The sequence below is a fragment of the Homalodisca vitripennis genome, chromosome 6, assembly GCF_021130785.1.
Source record: "Homalodisca vitripennis isolate AUS2020 chromosome 6, UT_GWSS_2.1, whole genome shotgun sequence".
NCBI lineage: Eukaryota > Metazoa > Arthropoda > Insecta > Hemiptera > Cicadellidae > Homalodisca > Homalodisca vitripennis.
In genome coordinates, this window is record NC_060212.1 from 86,214,432 (window position 1) to 86,233,487 (window position 19,056).

Genomic DNA, 19,056 nt, shown 5'->3' on the forward strand with positions numbered 1-19,056 from the left:
GTAAATATGAAAATAATCAAAGATATTTATCATCACCATTAGGTTTTTGTTTATTATAAATTTGTTTACAGATATTTTATGAAAGGTAATTAATTTTGGTCATAAAGCTGAATGTATGATATGTCAGTAACACATTATTATCACATGTTACAGCTGACAACTGGGGAGGTGGAGGAGGCGGCAACAATCGCACAGCAATATGTAACAACTTCCTGAAACGTGGGTTCTGTCGAAACAACAATTGTAGGTTCCGGCATCCCAGATAGGCATTTTGTTACTTATTAAGAAGATTATTTATTGAAGATTTTGCAATTATTTCTTTGTAAATAAGAATTTAACAGAATATTTTTGTTGTACATAATTAAAGAACAGTTTTATTGTATATTTTTACTTCATATCCATTACCACTCAGTCCGTAGAGTGCTGTATGTGGTATGCTGGTGGTACTGTTAGATTTGAGAGGTTACTCAGAGAGAACTAAGTTCAGTTCAATTATTGTAAAGTGACAAGTTTTGTAAAGAACTTTACCAAATTAACATAATGTTTTATATTATTTTTAGTTTTCCTTAACAATAAAATAGTTTTATATCCTTTTAAGATATATTTGTAAATAAAAGCCCTTAAAATGTTAAATAATAAAAGGCTGTGAAATTTATATTAAAATATTACGTTGCATTGTTTTAAATGCGTTGTGTAAATATGAGCATGTGTACCATGTACATTGTACAGCTTTTATACATAATTAAAGTACTTGCTTGTTAGAGATATGGATTTGTGATTTTGTTGTGTCAAATATTCGTGTTGTACACAATTTTTTATGTTAATAAAATAATATTTTATTATTGTGTGTGACTTTATTTTCATTTTTGTCATGATGGTCAACCATTTATTTCTAGAACATATATTACATTTGATAAATTAGACATAGACATTTTTATGTCATTCTGAATTTTTGTTTGGTGATGAGAACTACCACACAGTGCAATAATGTATCTGTTAACCCTGGAACTGGCAAGTTGTACTTTATAACACATTTTACCTGTTGTGAACTAGCACAGTTGTAATTTGCAATATATTAAACATCATCTGCTAATTATGTCATTTTTTGAATAATCTTTGTTCAAATTGTAATAAAAGTTATATTATTGTAATCAGCAACTTTCTTTTTGAGTACTTACTTTATTATATTGTTCTGGTCATTAAAATCTGAAAGTGTCTGATGTATTATGCAATCTTGACAGTGTTGCTTTTTATGAGATGAGTCACTACATTCTGTTCTGTATGGTGATTGAAAATGGATTGTGATTTACCTTATAGTGACATCTGTGATTTATTATTCAATGGTAGTGATATCTCCGACAGAATGGGACGGGACAGAATAGAGCCCATGCTGATAAAGATGATGAGGAATAGACATATTTTCACGTGTCTTGTGAACAAACAGTTTGGCTTTGTTTTTTTTAAATTTCGTTTCTGAGCATAGTCTTATAAGTAGAGATTATCTTTATCAGCATAAAATCAAAGATATTTTGAATATGATTCCTATAGAATGTAATAAATAAAAAAAACTTCTTAGAAAATAAAGATTTCAACTTCGAACACCAAACATCTTGGAATGTAAAGGTAAACTATTTTTATTATTTTTTGTAAGACAGTTTATTTTATTCTGAATAAAACGATACACATAATATTTTGCTTAGTAATTGATTTTGCCATAAATTTTTTAAACTCTGCACAAATGGTCAAAATGCTGTGCCAGTTATGGCTAAAATGAATGCCAGTTTCAGGGTCGAAATAAAATGGATTTTAATATATTTCTTTAACTAATTTTGTATGTGAAGGAATGATAAAAATGCTATTGGCCAATTGATTTTGATATACTAATGACTGGTTATTATATAACAAATAAAAATTATTCTAAAATGTTTTTGTAACCTTAACTTAACACGTCATCCCTAAGTGGCATACTGTTACCAAATAACGAAATTTCAAATTTAATCATACCATATTATAGTAACCAAAAATAAGTAATAATTCTGTCTATCTTGGTTTACAAACATTTCAGTCCAGTTGAGCAATTGTTTTAAACTGTACTACCTTATAAATAAATATACAATATCAAATCATAACAGCTGTTAAAAAGTTAATAGAACCAAGAACATTGTGAGTATATCATAAACAAAGTTTGCAGTACATTAAATTAAACATGAATAAACATGGCGATGTGTATAAATCTTACTTAAAGTTATAACTCAACAACAAGAACTATAAAGAATAACCACTTGAATTTATTTTTAAAGCTGATATTTTAATATTAATCCTGCAGTATAATATATCGGTATTATAGTATTCTTAGCCAATCAGAAACAGAGTAACAAGACTAGCTCTCCTTTCGGTGTGGTACCCAACTAGCAGCCTTAACCAAAGAAGAAGTTATGAATCTTCCTCTGTAACCATATTTAAGTTAACTGGTCCTGAACTGAACTAAAGATTTTTTGAATGCTGTATCTCTAAATTAGGAACACTGCAAAATTTACTGAACAAATGTGAGGAAAATACTATGTATTGACGTGACAACGTCTTAAATTAGGTTGCGGCTCGGAGTCACTCATGAAAAAGTATAACGCCCGGTAACGTTACGATGCCCGTCCATGTCCAGATAACTGTGGGTCCGCCGCACGGGATAAAGCAGATAACTATGTTTATTCGTGAAAATGTGGAGTGCTTAGATTCGTCATTTACAACAACTACAACAATAAAGGTAAATAATTGTACACTGATATTTCATTATTACCATTTTCACCATCTTCAGCTAACAAAAGTTGAGAAAACTGAGTTTATAGGTTTTTGTAAAATTGAAGATCAGCTGTAGAATAAGCTGCAATCCCTGCAATAAATAACACCACAGTCAATTTTTTGTTTCTTAGGACAAGATGCTGAGGAAACCCCCCATTGCACTTAGTCCAAAAAAGGACTTTTGCACTTGCTTCATGATGGGTAAGGTTGAGGATAAGGACCACCTCTTGTCAAGGTTTCATGAGGAGAGTAGGTGGGGGCATATCTCAGCCATGCCCGGGGCCACTGAGAGAGGGGGAGCAAAGGCTAAAGCCTTGCCATGTAATAAAAAGTTCTAGATAAAAAAAGTAAATTTATTTAACTACAAGTTAGTTTTGGATGAAAGAGCAAATTGGATATATTCAACACTGGTTGACACCACCTCATATTGTTCTTATGAGGAACAGTTATCTTTTATTCTAAGATACTTGGTAGAAAATGGTGATATCAAAGATAGTTTCTAATTTTGCCAAATCTAATAAAAAGACTGGTCACAATATTAATAATGAAATTACGAGGTAGAAAAACATGATATTCAACTAAGATTGCAAAGGTCAAAATTTTGTTAATGAAGCCGATACAATTAGTATAAGGGAGTTTATATTGTTATTTCAAATATTAACCCTTAAGCCATGATTTTAACTGCTGTACACAGTATGTTTTTGAGTCAATGCAGCCGAGTATTGTCACCTTTATGGTGTAATCGATCAACTTTATATTTTTTTCAAAATCAAATCAGAGGTGGAAGATTTCTTGAAAATGAGATTCCTTGCTCACTTCTTCATAAACTATCTAACAAGAGATGGTCGCTAATGGTAGATGCTCCTTAGCAATAAACGTACCAGGTATAAATGTGTAGTTTGCGAATGCACTAGCTTAATGGGACATCAGAATGCAAAAGCAACTACCATCATTTAAAAATACCTTAACTCTTTCAAACGTGTTTTAATGGTTCCAATTTGGTTTAAGATTTGTGTTTAGTTTCAAATAAGAAACAAGTGCTTCAAGGAATAGAATACTGGCCGTAGAAATTGAAAACAAAAATTTAATTCAGGAAATGAAGGAATCGAGGAACAATTTTTCCTTCATTTTAAATGAAGTAAGACTCATAACAGAAGCTACGGCAACAAACCTTTCTACGGCTAAGCGTCAAACCAAATGAAAAAAATCCTTAATGAATCAGCTGAGGAAAGTGCTGAAGACTTGGAGTTGTCAGCGAATGGTGTAATGGAAACAAACTTCTTATTGATGTTTAAAAACATTAAGTTGTTATCAGTATTGAATACAAAACATTTTAATCTAGACTTGTTTTCTACTATCTTAATATTGAAATAAATAAAACTAAATATAAATGAGTATAATCTTGGGGTTATTCAAACAGTTGATGGTAAAATTGCTTAAAATTTATAAAACGCTAATCTTAAATTTAGAATTTAGTTATTTATATCATGTTCCAAAAATTCATCCACTGTGTAGGATGCCGTGGATAACAAACAAATTCAGGTTTCTTACCAGTGATTTGACATTATTTTCATTCTGAGAGTTTGTCACAAAATCTGACTCGTGATTGAAACGGAAGGTTTCTAAATAAATTTAGTCTGTGTAGTTGAGGTATGTCTTTCTCTTTTGTAGAAATAACCTTACTCTTCTAGATTATAAATGTGACTTCTCTGTGCTATGTACAAGCTGCAAGAAAAGAAACAAAGGGTCGCAAATGAATGTTGTAAGTTGTAAGCCACATTCGCTTACTTAACAGAAAAATAAACAACAACCAAAAGGAATATCGAAAATTACAATGTTGATAATTGATTATTTCGACACACTCAGGTGTTAAATTGAGCAAACTTATTGTGCAAATAAGAGTTATTCAATGGCTCAGTTAAAACAATTGGACAACACCAAAGGAGCAAAATCTGACCACCAAAACCAGTTAATTTCGGCCTTTCCCCTGTCAGCAGAATATTTAACTTCTTCCTGTATCATCAATTACTGCGTTGAGTCATTTTTCACTTGGATTAGTAACTAGAAATAAACTATTCCTCTATTTCATTAATGTAGAGTTGTTACAACCCCCCCCCCCCCACACACACACACACACACACACACACACACACACACCACACACATATATATATATATATATATATATATAAAAGTGCAATTTTTTCACCTGTTTTGTTATTAGTTTATCTAATGGCCTGTTTGTCCCTTTTTAGTACAAATAAATATTGAAAATATGCTTGTAAGTTAGGCTCAGCTGGTTAGATTAGTTAGGTATGAAAAAGAAAAACCAACCAATTTATTTATGCCGTGACGCGGTTAAGTCGGGTTAGTTTTGTTATCACTATTAGATTTCTTGTTAACTTTGTTGTAAGTTAAGTTCAGTTGTACTTTGATTACTGTAGTGTAACTATTTATAACAAGGCCTTGGTTGTCTAAACTGTGATATGGTTTATGAATTGTAATATTTAATTAGTTTATATAGAATACAATTAAATGATAAAATAGTCTAAATGCACAAAAAGAACATCGATGAAATAATAGAACAACACAAAAACATATCACCGATTTACATGATCTGGATGTTATGTTGGTGTTAAGATGAGACTTCACGGACGGCTGGTTTGATGTCTAACATTAGTAAGTTGTAGGCATAATTCATTAAAAAAAAGTACAAATGTTAGGCTTGTTAATTTCAAATCCGGCAAGTTAGGTTTATGTTTTAATGCAGTTCAACATTACATTTATTAACGATACATCCTTCCTGTTTTTAGATTGAGTTAATTTTGCTGAAAACCATACAATTTTTAGACCGATAAGATCGTGCAGTAATTTTGCTGAAAACAAGTTCTAGTCTGGTAAGATAGTGCAGCTAGCACATTATCTTGACGCTCCTTACAACTTTTAAATCTTTTATTCTGTAAAAATAGTTATTAATGAGAACATAAGTTATTAGCCTAGAAGACCCAAATTGCATTTTTGTTGTTGATTTTTAAAAAAATGTGCTTAATAAGTGACTAGGCCAATAATATTAATTAAGAAAGTGAGAAAAGACTTAAGAAATATAAAAAATCCCAGGAAAAAATCCTTGCAGGTAGGGTGGTTAGGTAGCTATTGGGGAGGGCATTTAGGGTAGGTGGTTGGGGCTGCGGTACAATGGGTAGAGTAAGATAAGCAGATCCGGTTTTTATATTGTTTAGTATAATCGTCGATACTTAATATTCATATATTGAATACGTGTCTATAAATCATGTCAACATATCTGTAGTCTTAATAATAATCATATTAGAAATGAAAATAATTGGAAAAACTCCTAAATTATAATGAAATGATATCATTTAACATTTATAAAAGAAAATATCCTCCACAAGCATAGGACTGTCGGCTTTTATCTAAAAAAGAAAATACGTTCAGTATATCTAAAAGTGTTTATAGTTGATACAAATTGGTTATTGTTGTGTATCGGTTGGTTATAAGTAAGTACGGTAATATCGATATAAAAACAGGGTATGTTTATTCTACTCTACCAGTACAATGGCAAAGTACACGTGTTATTTGTGTTACAAGCTGTCGGACACATTTGTCCTTCAAAATAGTAAAAAGTAACTACATTTTACCATTTTTGTTTGTTACATTGGCTGCAGTATAATAAGCGTTCAACACTCGAGTAATCGATAAAATCGAATAATATTGATTTTCAAAATAAACATTTTCTTGTTTTTAATGCAAAATCCCAAGTTTAATGTAGCTTGTATTTTAAAGCTGTTGGTGCATCAAATCATATTTGAGGTAGGGTACGATAAGCGGGCCCGGTTTTTTATATCGAAATTGACAAACGACATTACTTAATCATAACCATCGATATATAATCAATCGATACTGATTAATTATTTTGAACAATTAACTTTTAATAATCTGTATCAACAACTGTAAACACTTTCAAATAATACTCGTAATGTAATATTTCAATTTATATAAGTAGGTAACATATGATTATTAAAAATGGCAGTCAATTTTAGAAAACTACACGACATTGCTTTGAAAGATGATAAGACATTTTTTTCGTGACTTCAACATGTGGGACTCGTACCGAAAAATCCATTATGTGAAATTTGTGGGAAAGAAACAGCTCTGTGAGAGGAGCAAATATGGTCATCTTCATTTTCCTAATTTTGATTATAATATTTTGTTTGATCACTGTAAATATTAAATTCATATTTTAATTTAAAATATATGATGTTATTGAGGACTATAGATACTTTAATATCGATTGATAGTCTAGGATTTGAGATGCGAATATTAGGTATCGATGATTACATTCTTCAATATAAAAAACCGGGTCCGCTTATCGTACCCTACCCCATATTTGTTTATTGAATATGTGTACCTCAACTTATTTCTTTTGTTTTGCAATATTTGTAGTCTACCTCAATAAACTATAAAAATAAAATTTATACATATCCCTATTGTTAGGGCCATAACTTTGTTAGGCTATGTACTTACATACCACGGTAACTTCTGATGACATAAATTTTTTTTCTTGATTTAAAAATAACACAGGATTAAAAAAATGAATTTACACTCTCTCTCTGAAAAAAAAACACAATGACCAATTAAAAAGGAATAAATTAATTTCGTAATATTTTATCTGCTCATGTAATCTACAATTGAAATGTTTTGTAACTTTCAAAACTAATTTTATAACTGTATTAGAGCTAACGCGCCGTGATTGAGTAATAGCCACCATTGTTATTGAAGAGGCAGTGGATCATACTGAATGAGATGGTTAATTGTGCTTGACTAAAATGTTCTCACATAGAACACTTAGAGCAGTTAACGCTGAAAATCATAAATAACAAGAAGCACAGTATACAAATATAACCACAAATTTACATTTAAATTATTACAAGACAAAGTTATTAGTTATTTCCACCTACTAATCCACATATATCTTTGTTAAGGAGGATGAGCAGAATACATTAACCCTTTGAATGCCAATGTCCAATTTCACTGGATGTGCAGGGAAAGAAATCAATAATAAATATCATATAAAATTGTTTGGGAAGAACTGATTTTGGTAGGGTACGATAAGCGGACCCAGTTTTATATATCCAAATTGGCAAATGATATTACTTAATTGTGACGACCCCCAGCATATAGTTCTAAGACCAGACCAGTAACATCGTATGCGGTCTTAATCAGCCGATTTAAAATATTAAATTATCAGTAATATATTTTATTTTTATTCAGCATAACATCTAATTGTAGTAACGAGTAATGAATAAATGCAGTCATACGTATTAGGTTAAGCAGTGCAGGTGGAGAAGATATATAGTTTAATTCAACACATGAATTGTAAGTCCAGGTCTGTCACCAGTAAGCCTGATAACTTTCCATACTCAGAGCAGCTGCGCAGTTACTGGGTGGTAGACAAGCAGGAATTTTGCTGAGGTAGCGTCTGGTACAATGCTGCTCCCTGGAGTTCGGTGTGTAGAGTGGCAGTCGTGCCGGGTTTTTGAACGCGTCAAGCTCACGTGAAATCGCTCTCTTGCTCTCTCTCCCGTTCTAAATTTGTAACTGTTGAACTGGTTTTAAATTGTGTAACAAAACTCAAATTGTTTTCACAATAAAGTAAATTGTTTTATTCGGCCAACCGAAGAGAGCATTTTTATTACAACAACCTGATTGATCCGGCTAGTTTCCATCACCGTGTCCGAGTTAGAACCCGAGAACATTTAAAATTGAATTACGTGGGGTCGTCACGCCACATAATCATAACCATCGATACTGATTAAAACTATTTTGAACAAGTAACTTAAATAATCTTTATCAACAGCTGTAAACACTTTCAAATAATACTCGTAATGTAATATTTCAATTTTATATAATAAGAAACATTTGATTATTAAAATGGCAGTCAATTTTAGAAAACTACACGACATTGCTTTGAAAGATAAGATATGATTTTCGTGACTGGCACTTAGGTGCATCCAATAGAAAAATACCTGGCACTTTTCAGTACACCCACTCAATAAATACTTGGCACTCAAAGGGTTTCAATGTTGAAATTTTGATTGGCTACTCAGGTCGTTAAATTAATAATTTTTTAGGCATATAAACAGCTGAACTATACTGTACTTTGAAATACCTATAACGTAATTCAGTTCGATATATAGGCTGTTAGGCCCTCGATTACGGTAGAAGGGGGTAGAGTACAATAAGTGGACCCTGTTTTTTAAATCAATATTAATAAATGATATATAATTACATCCATTGATGTAATCAAACAATACTGATTTAATAGCTTAAGTCATTTGTTATGATTAGATAACTTGTGTCATAATTATTTTTTGGTTAAAACAGTGTGTATAACTTGTGTCATAATTATTTTTTGGTTAAAACAGTGTGTACTGTAATAATTTATAGGTCTATCATAGGATGCAGTAGAGATTTTCTCTACAAAAATCTTTCCCCTTTTTTGGAAAGTTGTTTTAATTGTTTAGGTATTTCCTCATTTAATTTAATTCATATTACTATCTTATTCATTTCAGAAATTACATTCCATTTGAAAAATCAATTTGGTTATAGATCAAAATATATAGATTATATTAACATATTGACCAATGAAGAGGTGAAATAACTTTATTATGTTAACCTTCTAAAATAAGGGTTATTGCATCTTCAGTTTGATACTTAAGGATTCCAGGATCATATAGAATATGCCTGTCTTCCAGTTGTGCCAGAAAAGGTATTTTCTTAGGGTAAAATCACAATGGGAGTCACTGTAGGATCATTCTTGTCTTTGCATCTACTAGACAAATATATATCTGTATAGATTGTCATATACACTTTGATTGATTGATGAAGTTATGAGTTATATAATAAAGGGAATTACATCATTTTGTTGTTTGATAACAGTGTTCTTTTGGTTCTTTTTGGCCTTTTCAAAATTTATTTCTTAACTTAATCGATTTATACCTTCTGAACACCAATCCTTTAGTTTATTTGATAGTTTAGAGATTTCTAATATTTCTATCTAAAAGTGAAAAGATTCAAAATAATTGAGATTATCTCAGCATCTGCAGACTACTAAAGAGGATCGAAGTCTTAACGTTTCCTAGCCTATAATGTGACTGACTTATGGTTTTGCAAACGTGGTTATAAGTTTGTTTGTTGACTTTTTATACAAAACCTTCAGCTTAGTTAAACCATGTTTTGACACAATAAATCTGTTTTCTAAATATTGTAAACGAAACCTTTTGTGTTCAGTCAATATATATAGCTACAATTTTTGAATTTTTGGTCTTTCTATCTCAATGCTTTTTTTAGTTTTCTTGTTTGTTTTTCTTTTTTACATTTAAATTTTACAATATTTTTACTATCGTGTCTAAATTTACGGTTAACATTAAGATCTCTTTTTATGTTAACTGTGTCTAGTCATGAAATCTGACGTGTTTATGTAAGATGTCATACAGATGCGTCATTGATAGTAAAGGTGCTTTTATTTAAATAATCTACATAATTTAAATCCATTTATGAGTAGGAGTTTCTGAGTGATTTATGTCATACATAAAACAGACCAAAATTTATCTATACGTAGGCCTAACTTCTTTTTAATGCAGTGAAAAATATTTATTGGGAAATAATTATGTATATTACTGTATATGATTGTTCTACATAATACTATATATATGTAAACATCTAACATAAAAATTAAGATAACATTTAATATGGTCTAATGAGTGGGCTGAATTTTTATAGTAAAGAGACACTATTTTGTTTAGAGACACGTTTGATAAATATGTTGCAGTTAACAGCTCAAGGATGGCATTTGACGGACTGAGAAAGAGACTGAATAATAGTAGCATATTGAAACAGGATGATTATTTTCCCTCTACTTACATTGTGCTACAGTTTGCCAACAATGTACACATTGAAGCTGTTCAGTGGATTATATTCAAAATCGAAAGTGAGAGGAAGGATGGTGGAGCTGAGCTTCTTGTTCGCAAACAGCCGGAAGTACCTGGAGAGGTATGCTCGTTCCAACTGTGACTATTTCTGATAAAAATTTAAACTTGTTAATTAATATTTACTGTTACACCCAGTTTAAATTTGAAAACAATCAGTCTTTTGAGCAATTAACTGAAGATTTAATGGAACTTAGAATATACCCTTACATCATTAAATATGTATATGTTACCTTCATCTAAAAATTATGCAGTTTCTTTATATATATATATATAATACAATCACTATTTTTAGTAATTAAGTATCTTAGTTTTTAACTATTTTGTAGAAATTTCTAATGAAATATATAATCTTGCATGTTTTAGAGAGCACGAGATTTTGTAATGCATATATTGTAAAACAATATTGTGGATAAAGCTTTTATGATTTTCAATTATTTGTTGTTGATGAGGTATAGGTACATTATTTATCTGAGTCTCTGAGTTATCCAGATAGATTTTATAGATTAGAGAAAGTCTAATTTTTTAGTGCACAATTTTTTAAATATTCATCATATATTTTAACACTTGTTTGACATTCAGAATAATGAGAAGAATAAAATAACAAATTAACAATGTTGTCGTAAGCCTATGAGAGAGAGCTTCATTGTAAATTAGGATGATGTAAATTATTGACCAGACGGACAATAGCATGAATGTGATGACCACCAAGTAAAGTGTATTGATGGATTATTCTTCAATGGTAACAGAGGACAGTGAAATCTATTCTGATAATGAACAAACAAGGCTCTTTCTGATATCATGGGGTAGCTCAACTGACTGATGCTTTATTTTGAGTGATATTCTCTTACTTCCTCAGCGGAAATGATGGCCCTAAGAATCTTGAGGAAAGTAAAAGAAAGAAACTGGTTGAGTTTGAACAAAACTATAAACATTTCTTTTTCTTTTATATTTTATTTTGTTCTCTGTAATTAATCTTTGTAAAACAAAATAATTGCTATTTCTTTACTGTTATATTTGTAGCAAATATATTCCTTAGTAGTCTTTAATATTGTGTTTTACTGTATTTCCGGTTTATCTGAATTTTTGAGTATCTAGATCACTTCCAATCCTAAATAATCTTGATAAATGAAGATGGAATGTGTTTAATTTCTGCCTAAAAGGGTGGAATGAAAACATTTATGCTTAAAATAAAAAAATAGCAAAGTTTTAACAAAAGTGTAGTTTTTAAAATATACAGTAATCTTTTAAGTTAACACATTTATTCCAGTGATGCGCCAGTGCTCGGATTAATTTTTTGTTTAAGCCTGCAAAACAACCATATTTTTTTAAATTTGTCATTTCAATCAACTTTGCATTCAACACATACGTTTTCCCAATGTGGAACTTTTAGATTTACCCCTTGTAGCTGGGAACATCCTTTTCAGAGCTGGTCTTTTTACTATGATTTTGTGCTTCATATTGTCTTAAAGGTTAGCATAGTGTTCAGCATATATGGTCCCATCCTTTTCAAGATAATCTAGTAAGATGCCTCTGGCTTGGCAGAGAACTGGCCAAGAGAAGATTTTTCATGTTAATGGAACGCTGTTGACTTTCTTTGGAGTTGGTTCTCCCTTCTGTTAAATTATTTGTTTGTTTCTGGTATATAGTGGTGAATTCAGGATTCATAAACTGTAGTAAGGTGGTACAAAATATTTGTCGGACCGGCTTAAGTTATAGAATGTCAAGCAGTCCTGAGATTTTGAAACACGTTCTAGCTTTTGGTCTGTTGTCAGCCGATGCGGCACCCACCTTGCTGACAATTTTCTCATACCTAAGATATCATTTAATATTTGATGGATTATTAATACTCTCTCTTTTGATATACTAGTAATCTCTGCTTATTGAATTAATTTCAATCAATGATATTATTGATTTGGTCAGTTGATTTAGATATGGGGAATCCAGAATATTCCTGAGTGCTTGTATAGTCATGTATAAAGCCTGCAACCCAGGTTATTTTAGTAGTGTCGGAAGAAGTTTTCTACTCACCTAATGTAGAATGTAACTGTTTTAATTAAAAAAGATAGATTATTATTGCTCTTGTTTCAGTTTATTTCCATATTTGAAAGAAATCAAACTTGAAAGTTTTAAAAGATCACACAATTTAAAAATATATTAAGTTCACATAAAATCGTATTGGTGCTAACAGTGCAATTTCATGTTGAAGCCTCAAATGTTTCATATAACAGTTACTATAGGTAACAGTGCATTTATATCTTAGCTTATTAAGTGTGTACTATAGAAAGAAAACCATTTTTGGAATTTATTAGTTTATAGTTTTTAATTGTAATAGATTAGATTCCATAATCATAATAAAAGTAAACCTTTTAATTCAGATTTCTTAGGCAATTTATTTTAAAATTTAATTTTCACTGCTCAAACAACTAATAAACTGTATAAAAAAGGTACACAGAAAGAAACATAAGAGTTTTAGACCTGTCTCGATAATTCCCAATTGTTTCAAAAGTGTTTGAGGTAATAATAAATAGGCAAGTAATTCAGTATTTTGAAAGTAACCTATTGTTATCAGATAGTCAGTTTGGTTTTAGGCCTAAGAGAGGAACACTAAATGCTATTGTAAAATTTATGAAGAACTGTATTCATGGTGTAGATGATAAAAAAGTGGTCATAGGCAAGTTCTTCGACATGTCTAAAGCCTTCGACACGGTAAATCATGAAATTTTGTTAGATAAACTTAAGTATTATGGTTTTTGATGATCTGTCCTTTACAATTTTTTAAATCATATCTCCAAAGTGAGATATCAAAATGGTTGCTTTTAATGGAAGCTCTTCTCAATACAATGCAGTTACAGCAGGGGTTCCACAAGGAGGATCCATTTTGGGACCTGTATTATTTATAATTTATGTAAATGACCTGCCAGCCTCCATAAATAAACAATGTGACAAGATCATACATGTTTGTGCAGACGACCTAGCAATCTTACTGAATTGTAAAAATCTTAATGTAGTAAATGATTTTTCTACTAGTCGCTAACTCAATTGTGAATGATTGGTGTGCGGCGAAACGTCCTCTGTGTAAACCATGAGAAAAACTCAGGAGATTAATTTTAATTTACAAACATAAACCAAACCATGATAATGTAAAGTTTCTAGGTGTTCACCTCCAAGAGAATCTGAAATGGAACACAGGCATATAGAAGTTTTATGTAAAAAATTAGCAAAAGGCATTTTTTGTGTTGTTAAGATTGAGATTAATTGTAATATTGAAACATTAACTGCAGTATACTATGCACACATCCAGAGTCATTTGTCCTATGGAGTTATTGTATGGGGGCAATGATCCTAACACCAAAAGACTTTTGATATTGCAGAAGAGAGCTATTAGGATAATGTGTAATGTAAACAATAGAACCCATTGCAAACCCTTTGTTTAGACCAATTAGAGGTGTTGACTGTTGCCTTCTATATTTGTTCTGGATGTATTACTGTATGTTAAAAATAACTTGCAGACAATAACAGTAAATAGCTCTATACATAATTACTTTACTAGAAAATTGTTCTAATCTTAGAGTAAAACTACTTGTACCTACCAACGTGTACCAAAAATAGTTTTTGTAGAGAATAGGTATTAAAATTTATAACATGTTACCAAATCATATTAAATGTCTAGATTTTATTAGGTTTAAGAAATGCTTAAAAAATAAATCTTAGTAATCTAGCAGCATTCTAGACTAGCAGCAGTTATAGATCATATTGATATAGATCATATTGAAGCTAACATAGCCTAGTTATGAATTATTTTACTTTTATAATACAATTTGTTTTGTATGTGATGACGATGCCATGCATACCACATTTGTAACGGCAATAAAATTCTGATTCTGAATCAATATTTTAACGCTTTCAAACAATATGACCATACACTCAATTCAACTTACATATAACACATATGTTTTCTATAAGTTTACTTACATAACTCAACTATGTATTATTAAATAAATTATATTTATCCCTTCATTCATGCATTCAATCACGTCTTTACTATGTTTTAAAATATATTTTTTAATCTAGTGGATTTTTTATATTAATAAAATTTGTTCTTTTATATTCACAACATCTTTAATTGTACTTTTATATAGGAAGGTTTATGAAAGAACTTGATATTAATAATTGATTAATAAATATATCAACCTATATAATAGATTAATTTTACTAATGAAAGACTTGAATAACATATCAAAGAAAATACTTTATGAATCATTTGTCAATAAATATTTTAAATTCATTTGTATAGCTAAATATTTTTAGTAATGTATAAGCAACATAATTTTTTCTGAAATATTTAATTAATATTGAAACATTTGAAACAATAGAAACATTAGATATTAACCCATATAAAAACCAAGACGTAGAGGACTTTACACACCTCTGGCCCTTTCTGCTGCCCCAATGTTGGAACTATGGACACATGAGTTAACGCTTGTAGCTGCATGCCATGTATACATGCCTAAACAGAGAAACAGTTCACCTGAAGTCCTAAATGTTAACTAAGGTAAAGTTATTTATCGCTTTAATTGTAATTAGCTCATTATAGATGAACTACAATTTGGGCTATAACAGCCATGTACGATTTGTAATATAATTACTGTATATTGTCTTTTTCTCCATAACTTTTGAGTACAGAAAGAGGCCTAAAGAAAATTGTGAGTAAATATTTAAATATTATACATTTTCTTTACGCCTCTTTCTGCTCTGAAAATCTACAAACAAAAAAGTTGTATTACAATTAATATTATTTATTATTCTATAATGTATAAACTATAAATGCATGTATTTACATTTTTTTCTTTGAGACATTTTACTTTCATCATGTATTCTGAGGTGCAGTGTAAAGTATTCTTCTCTTATTAATTTAAATAATATTTGTTACATTTTCCAGAAATCACTCATATTCCATGTATCTGCAACTAACCAAAAGCTATTAGAATTAGCAGAGGAACAGAGCATTCGTAAAAAAGACTTGAAGGGTTCATTAAGAGACTTCACTGTGGTTGAGCAGTCCGAGTTTGGTGGTGGATCGGACATACTGTCAACGGCAGAGAAGGAGTATCTTGTGCGTCATGAGCTGGAGAATATCCGAGCTCTAGAGAATGAAAAGGCAATTCCTGGATATCCTCGCATTCTCCTATATGAGGGCCAATCAATATGTGAGTTTGATATAAATATTATCATTTGGCATTCTTAAACTTAAAAAAAATTCAATTGTGTTTTTGAAAATGATTTATCTATACATGAAGTTTCAAATAGGTGAAAAGTAATGTGTGGCTGATTTTATTTTAGAATGTTTAAATACAAGGTCTAAGTTTAAGAATAAAGATGTGAAAAATACATTTTGGTTATCAGGAGAAGTTTCTTTAAATTGAATTATTTATAATTGTTAGTAAATAATTGCTTCTGTTGTGAAATAAGTTTTATTATACAATTCCTAGCATGTTTCTAGGTATTCATTCTATAACTGAATTGGAAAGACCTTAAAACAGCAGGGGTTTCTGTAGTTTGCAAGACAATTTTTTAAAATTACAGAAAATACATTTTAGGACTAAAGCCTACAGTTTCTTCTATAAACCTATCAACTATGCTTGTTGTGGCACGAACGGGTTAGGAGGACTGCAATGGGCAAACATTTGATATATTCAATGTCAACCACAATTAATTTTGGAGGACCAACCAGAATCTTGTGTTTGTGCTTTTACAATTTTTTCTTATTTCATCTGTATTCTTGAAAATTTGCTTAACAATTTTTAAAAGACCTCATTTTGAAACTATTAACAACATTCTTTTTCTTTAAGCAAAAAGTAACGGTCTAAAACGACATACAAACATGCAAAATTACAATAACATAACTTGTTATTGAGTATTGATTCTTAACATTAGTGACACAGGTAGACAGTCAGCAATAAAGCGAAATATAGTGTTTCCAAAATACCACTAAGACAAACAAGGTGCATATGAACTAGAACAGAACAGAAAACTTTTTGTGACTGCATATCAAAAGGGGTAAAGCATACCTATAATTTGTTTTCAGTTGCAGCGTGTGTTCATTATAATTTGCTACAACAACTGTTTCCTCTTCATGATGAAGATGTTTTACGAAAGTTGGGTCACAAATGGTATCTCTCCTTGTTCAAAAAACAACCATTTGGTAATTATATTAGGGTGAATTCTTACATTTCCTTAATACTTGGTTTTGGGGCTATTAACACTCTTCCTCTGACATTTAGTTCCTCTGCATTTTGTCCTCGGACATTTTTATATTTAGTTCACCTTTAGATTATTCTTCTTATGTTTGATTAATTATTATGTTGATTTTGTATTAAGTAAATGAAATCAACAAAGTTTTAGTAATGAAAGTTTGATTTTCAATAACTTCACAGTTTTCTTCATGCTAACTTGGTCACAATTTTCACATTAACTAAAGTAGTTTGCTTACTGAATCCACATTATTTTGCCTGTTTAGAATAACTCATTTTGTCTTGTGTTAGTAATTTCTAGTAGGAGAATTATATTTTGTAAAAAAGTTAACTAGTATATCTTGTTCATTTTGTGAGATGCCCATCCTTTACTATATAGTAGAAGCAAGAGCCGATATTTGCATAGTATAAAAGCACAATCTAGTTTTTCATGAAATTGAGAGAGGATTTTCCTGAAGAATATTTGATTTTTAGCCATGATCCATCTTAGTGAGAAGCAAAATCAGAAGGTTAAAAATAATTGTTAAGTATACATCTTTTGAGGATTTGTGTTTTTAGCTAGAAATACTTAAAATTAACTGTCAAATAGAAATAATAGTTATTTATGTCAACTTAGGCAATAAGCAAAAAAGGCTGAAAGATTGTAAAAATGAAAACTTTTAGTCCCTTTATGTGTTTTGGGCTGATTCTGATTGAACTATTACACGTCTGATGGTTGGTTTTACTGTGTTTCAAGTTATAAACATATGACCTGGGAAAATATTTATCGTTTAGTATTTTTAAAATTATTTTGCTAGTTTTATTTTTTTTATTTCCGTCAAAACTATTGTGAGAGATGATTAATTCCTCTATTTTACACTAGGCTGTGTTTTTAGACTATACAATGCAAATTGGCTCTCGCCTACCAGACTAATAGTAGAACCTTGATTATGCGATCATGTATCAACTGATAAACTTGACTAAATCTAAGTCAACTACTTACGTATTCTACTAGGTGCTGCAAAACTAAATGTGTGGCTCTGACAGGACCAAAGCCCAATCTGTTACATAGAATAAACAATTAACAATGTTTACAAATATCTCAAATAATGTCAAATATTACCACTATCACACAACTATCTATGAATAAACATCGGAAAACATCTCATAAAATATCAACGTAACCATTCCCAAATTCGTGTACAATAAAAAAAAGCATGTGGTAGTAGTTTGAGTGATGTCCACAATATTGCACAACTAACTGGACAACTATCTTCAAAATAGAACACCAAGTAACACAGTATACAAAACAGGTGATAATAAAAATAAAAAAACTGATAATATGAAAAGAGCATATCTTGGGTGTGGCCATTAAAAGGTTAAAATAAATTTTCAACTGAACTGTCATGTTTTTAGTAACACAACATTTTTCAATTTCATCCTCACAGTAGAATTTTTTACAAAATAAAAAAAGTTTTCATTTGAGTGGTGACAAAAGTTTTTAATGCAATAAATAAATACATTTTGTTTTATAATATTTTTTTTACTGTTATGAAAAGGAGATTGAACAAGTGCTTTTAGCGTTGTTTCAAGTGATTTGTTTACTTTTGGGTAGAAATTGGTAATCAGCAATAAACGATAAGGTTGGGAGAAGCAGTAATTTAAGTAATTAGATTATAATATATATTATATAAGTTTTGGACTAAATTCTTTTAAACCACAGCACAAGGTATCCATTTATATGCATTTGAAGTGGGAACATACTTCATGAGATTGTATACTCAGCATTGCTTAACCCTCTAAGTGGCGGTAATATGTTGCTGGAATGGCGGGCTATTTTTCAGAGTCAAGCAGGACTATCTTATATTTTAAAAATAAAATGCAAATTCTAATATGAGCAATGCTTGTTATATATCAATCTTTTCGTAATAAACTACAGAATATAACACAGTATAGTTATTTTTTACATGCCTTAACCTTTTTTTATGATATCCACACAAATGTAAAAAAAAAACGTTTTT

At 30.3% G+C, this 19,056-nt stretch overlaps 2 protein-coding genes across 7 annotated transcripts in view; both read left to right on the top strand.

Annotated features, from left to right (window-relative positions):
- The window catches only part of LOC124364509 (serine/threonine-protein phosphatase 1 regulatory subunit 10-like), a 70,024-nt gene extending 69,182 nt beyond the window's left edge, over nt 1-842 (top strand). For all 3 annotated transcript variants that reach the window (XM_046820050.1, XM_046820052.1, XM_046820051.1), the window contains exon 13: nt 154-842. In XM_046820050.1, coding sequence (XP_046676006.1) covers nt 154-266 — 113 coding nt within the window. In that variant the 3' untranslated portion in view covers nt 267-842. The remainder of the gene's footprint in view (nt 1-153) is intronic.
- Nucleotides 843-5,077: 4,235 nt separating this feature from the next.
- The window catches only part of LOC124364511 (anoctamin-10), a 39,122-nt gene continuing 25,143 nt past the window's right edge, over nt 5,078-19,056 (top strand). The window contains exons 1-4 of one of the 4 annotated variants that reach the window (XM_046820053.1): nt 5,078-5,163; nt 10,646-10,866; nt 15,745-16,012; nt 16,891-17,007. In XM_046820053.1, the coding sequence (XP_046676009.1) occupies nt 5,112-5,163; nt 10,646-10,866; nt 15,745-16,012; nt 16,891-17,007 (658 nt within the window). In that variant the 5' untranslated portion in view covers nt 5,078-5,111. The other 3 variants (XM_046820056.1, XM_046820054.1, XM_046820055.1) reach the window with 3 other exon arrangements.